The sequence below is a fragment of the Notothenia coriiceps genome, unplaced genomic scaffold (assembly GCF_000735185.1).
Source record: "Notothenia coriiceps isolate Sejong01 unplaced genomic scaffold, NC01 NC01_scaffold00003425, whole genome shotgun sequence".
Lineage (NCBI taxonomy): Eukaryota > Metazoa > Chordata > Actinopteri > Perciformes > Nototheniidae > Notothenia > Notothenia coriiceps.
In genome coordinates this window covers 1-4377 of record NW_011336126.1, presented here as the reverse complement: position 1 = coordinate 4377, position 4377 = coordinate 1, and the positions used below count along the sequence as shown (strand labels likewise).

Below are 4377 nucleotides of genomic sequence, written 5' to 3'. Positions count from 1 at the left end.
TCTACGTAAATCAAACCTTGATATAATGCTAATAACACACATAAGATAATGTGGTATAAATAATCCACTGCCTTTGTTTTAATAATATTCTTGCATTTTGTGTGCTTTTGTACTCTCTCCACCCTCATTCCCACCATTTGTACGTCACCAATAGTTTTTAATCTGCTTTTGGCTCCATGAATGAAATCACACTCTTGTGTCTCCAGGCCAAATGCAGATCTCTTGCCCCAAATGCTGAGCTTGCATCTGTAACAACCGGAGATCTGCATTCACGCTTGGTTTCTCTCTCGACAAACGGTGGTGAAAACAACCCGGTGTTGACGTGGATAGGAGGCACGGTCAAGGCAAGTCATACAGAATAAATGTTTTGGAAAAGCTGTCTCACATCACACTTTTTTTTAATGACCATGTACCGTGACGCAGGAAGGAGGCCAAGGAGAGTATCATCAGATATGTTATCAACAGGACAGATAGTGTCTTACCTTGGTGAAACATTGACCTGTGGACTCCATCTGTTTCTGCGCTGTCACTTAACAAGGCCAGAAAGTAAAACAAATGTTTCTAATACTTCAGTGGTTTTTTCCCTAAAATATCCAACACAGGACTTTTAAAGTGTGTTAAAGCTGTATTTAAACTAGACCAAAAGATCAGAATACTTTAAAAGTTTAATGCGTGCATATTATAATAAGCTGTGTGTGTTGATTTGGCACACCTCAGAACCAGAAGGCATCATGGGTAGACGGGTCGGACTGGAGTTACAGCGACTGGATGCCCGGACACCCCAACATCCACACTGATAAACCAGTGTGTGTGGAGATGTTCAAGATAGGTAAGAACACCACACACACATATTTACACACACCAATGACTGATTAAGTGGTACAACTAAATAGTTTAGAAAGAAGACTACAGTGCAGAGAGAATCTTTCCCCTTAAGCACCAATGGAAACTTGTTCTGTCCCTTTAGCACAATTGAACATGTAAATAAATACTGTTAATACTAGTAGGCACATATTAGGTCATATTTATACAAAATGGTCTTAGAAATATCCTCAGAGAGTCAGCCAATATGTGTTTTTCTATTCTGTCCCTACCCTTTTCTGCAGATGAGAGCTGGTGGACGGCGGCTGACTGTGACCTGAAGAGAGCGTCCATCTGCTCATATCAGATCAATGCATGAAAACCACAAAGAAACAACAGTTTTTAACAATCTAACGGACAGATATGTTTCCATCGTCTGCATCTGTTGAATAAAACATGGCATTTTACATCTGAGTGCTTCTGTTTCATATCTTTTAATACCCATCTTCATCCTTCAAAAACACCATCCAAATCACTTAAATTTAGACAAGACTTTAATGATCATTTTCCACTTGTGTATACAAAGCAGTTTATACAGATTAGGGAGCCAAGTTAAAACAAATTTGTTACAATTTAGTACCTGGAAAGTGCAAAAGTACATTTCAAATACGCTGAAATAAAAATCATGCTGTACATTATATACTGTATTCATAAATAATCACAGATATACACACATCCATTTGGTGACGGACACAGAGAATGATGCTAAGACACAAAATAGTACTCTTTGAAGTCCTATGCTCTTGGTTTTCCCGTTGAAACTGGGGGGGTTTTAACATCTGGAATGCTGCTTTAGTTTGGATGTACACTACGGTCAGGGACGATAAGCTTCGGTAATGAGAGGAACCTGTGTCAATGCCACACCGGGATAAAGGCACTCCGTTTGTTGCAGTCGTGGAACAACTCAAACAGTGGTCTGATGTCTGAATGACAAATGAACAACACAGAACATCTCAAAAACAAGGACACAGATTGGTCTCCATGTTGCCGTGACGCTTAAATAAAAACACAAACACAAAAAGAAAGAAGAACCGCTGTGACCCCAAAAACTCACCGGCTGCCACAGAATCAGAAACACCACATCAAAAGGGTTTGGCTATAAAAAATAAACATGCATCATTGGCACACACACACACACACACACACACACACACACACACACACACACACACACACACACACACACACACACACACACACACACACACACACACACACACACACACACACACACACACACACACACACACACACACACACACACACACACACACACACACACACACACACAGTACAAACATATAAATTACATCCACAGGAGCTTCATTCTGTGGCTTCTTGTGATTCTAATGTCAGTAAATAAATCACATTCGAACAACAAGGCATGCAGAACCTCCTCGATGAGCAGGAAGGAGATAAGAAGACGAAGGATGAATTAGGGTGCATGTATTGTTCCAGAAGCTACAGGAAGACAGGTGTATTGCTGCTAACACTGACATATCATAGAGCCCTTGTGGATTTGCTCCTTCCTCTGCAGGTCTCTTAACAGTCTTTACAGTTTAAGATATGCCCTACCGGTGTCTATATTCAAGAGACAAGCTGTGATTTTAAAAACTGCTACTACTACTTATAAATAAACATGGATTCAAGTAACTTAAAAACATTCGATGAAGTGTTGTGTGGCTTTAAAGTCATTCCTCTCTTTAAAGGACGTAGTGTTTTGCCTGTAGTGAGAACATACTTGCCAACATTAAAAGACAGATGTTTCTAGAACAAAACAAGTCAGTCATATCTAAGCGTAAAAATAAATCCACCATCACTGTGTCTGCTTCTCAATCTCTAAATGGTCCAACAAATGCTGCATACCAACAGAGGGCGGTAGGTAGGGACATGCATGCATCTGTCTGGAAACCAACAGAGAAACCCAAAGAATAAAAAAAGACAATCTCACTCAGACGTATAAATAAGAAGAGGAGAGGCAGAGCGTTTGGTCTTGTGAGTGATGTTACTGCATAAGGCTGCTGTGTGGCAGCTTTAAGGCAAACTAAGATGCCACTTTAAACTATACTTTGACAATACACACACACACACACACACACACACACACACACACACACACACACACACACACACACACACACACACACACACACACACACACACACACACACACACACACACACACACACACACACGAGAGCAATCAGCCGGCAGATGGGAGAAACATCCGGTAAGAAGGACGATGGATGGGGATGGTTTTTAAGGTGGTGCTGAGGCTGGCACTACTTCTGGATTTGAACCACAGCGCCAGCGCCGTAATCTCAAACACAGAAAAACATAAAAACACACATGCAGAGTTTGTGGAAAACGCAGGAAGAACTTCTTCACACAGAATGACTGCTGGCTGATGGGTATGGAGGTGACAGGAATGTGGAAGGGGGAGGGTCAGACGTTCTGCGTTCTGTACACCGTTTCCCCCGAGGAAATCTGCGTGAGTTTCTTGATGCCCCACAACTTCCTCGTGATCTGGCCCGAGCGCATCTGAGAAGAGTGGAGGAAGAGGAGGAGGAAGTGGGATGAAGGAGAGTGGGGGGAGAGTGGGGAAAGAAAAGCGTGAAGTCAAAGGAAAAGGAGGATGTGATTCATGAGTGACTGATTAGTTCATCGATTGACTTGTGAAGCATTAAAGAAAATAATAATCAAAGCTCGATTCACTTTGGTGAGGCCATTTGAACAGAAAGGGTGAAGAGGTGCGATGAACATCCACTAAACTATTTACATTATCAAAACATTAAACTTGGCGTACGATTTCTAGTTTGCATTATTAGATTGTGGCTACGGTTAATATGGCTTACATCTGCAGAAGCATTAATTAGTTTGTTTCACAGCATATTTGTTGACGAGTACACTAACACGTGACATAATGACACTTCAGGTAGACAGCAGTGGTGGGAGTTCATCCCAAATATCACACAGATGCCAAATACTTTGAAAACAACAGAACGAGGTACGTTGAAGGAATGTGATAAATCTGTGTGTGGCTCAGATCTAAATGTGTGTTTAAAGGTCCCCTATTAGACAGTTTACATCGAACAGATCATTGCAGCATTACCCATAATCCCCTCTGTTTCAGTCCTGTTTCAAAGTACTGATTCTCTGTCTGTTACTTTAGATTAAAATAAGGAGCCCCTCCCCACGCCCCTCTGAGAGACATTTGGTTACAAAGAACTCAATGGTGCTCTAGGAGGAGATTCAGTTGATAAGGGGGGGGGGGGTACCTTGGTTGCTGATTGGCTAATGGTTACACAAGACAAAACATCATTATGACATAACGTGGCAAAAATCTGATCAGCTCATTTTCAGACAGGTTTTTATAGAAATGGATCAAAAAGAGAGAGAATCTTTCAGAGTCTCTTTCCACAGAGGGGACACATGCTGATGTAGAAGAGACATGAAGAAGAGGGGACACATGTTGATGTAGAAGAGACATGGAGAAGAGGGGACACATGTTGATGT

At 41.5% G+C, this 4377-nt stretch overlaps 1 protein-coding gene across 1 annotated transcript; it reads left to right on the top strand.

The window, feature by feature from the left end:
* Positions 1 to 206: 206 nt before the first annotated feature.
* On the top strand, positions 207 to 1255 carry LOC104941503 (lectin-like; the record flags this gene model as incomplete). Its single annotated transcript, XM_010766607.1, has 3 exons — positions 207 to 344; positions 718 to 829; positions 1107 to 1255. Coding segments are annotated over 3 exons (324 nt in total), but the record flags the coding sequence as incomplete, so codon positions are not given.
* Between the last annotated feature and the right edge of the window lie 3122 nt (positions 1256 to 4377).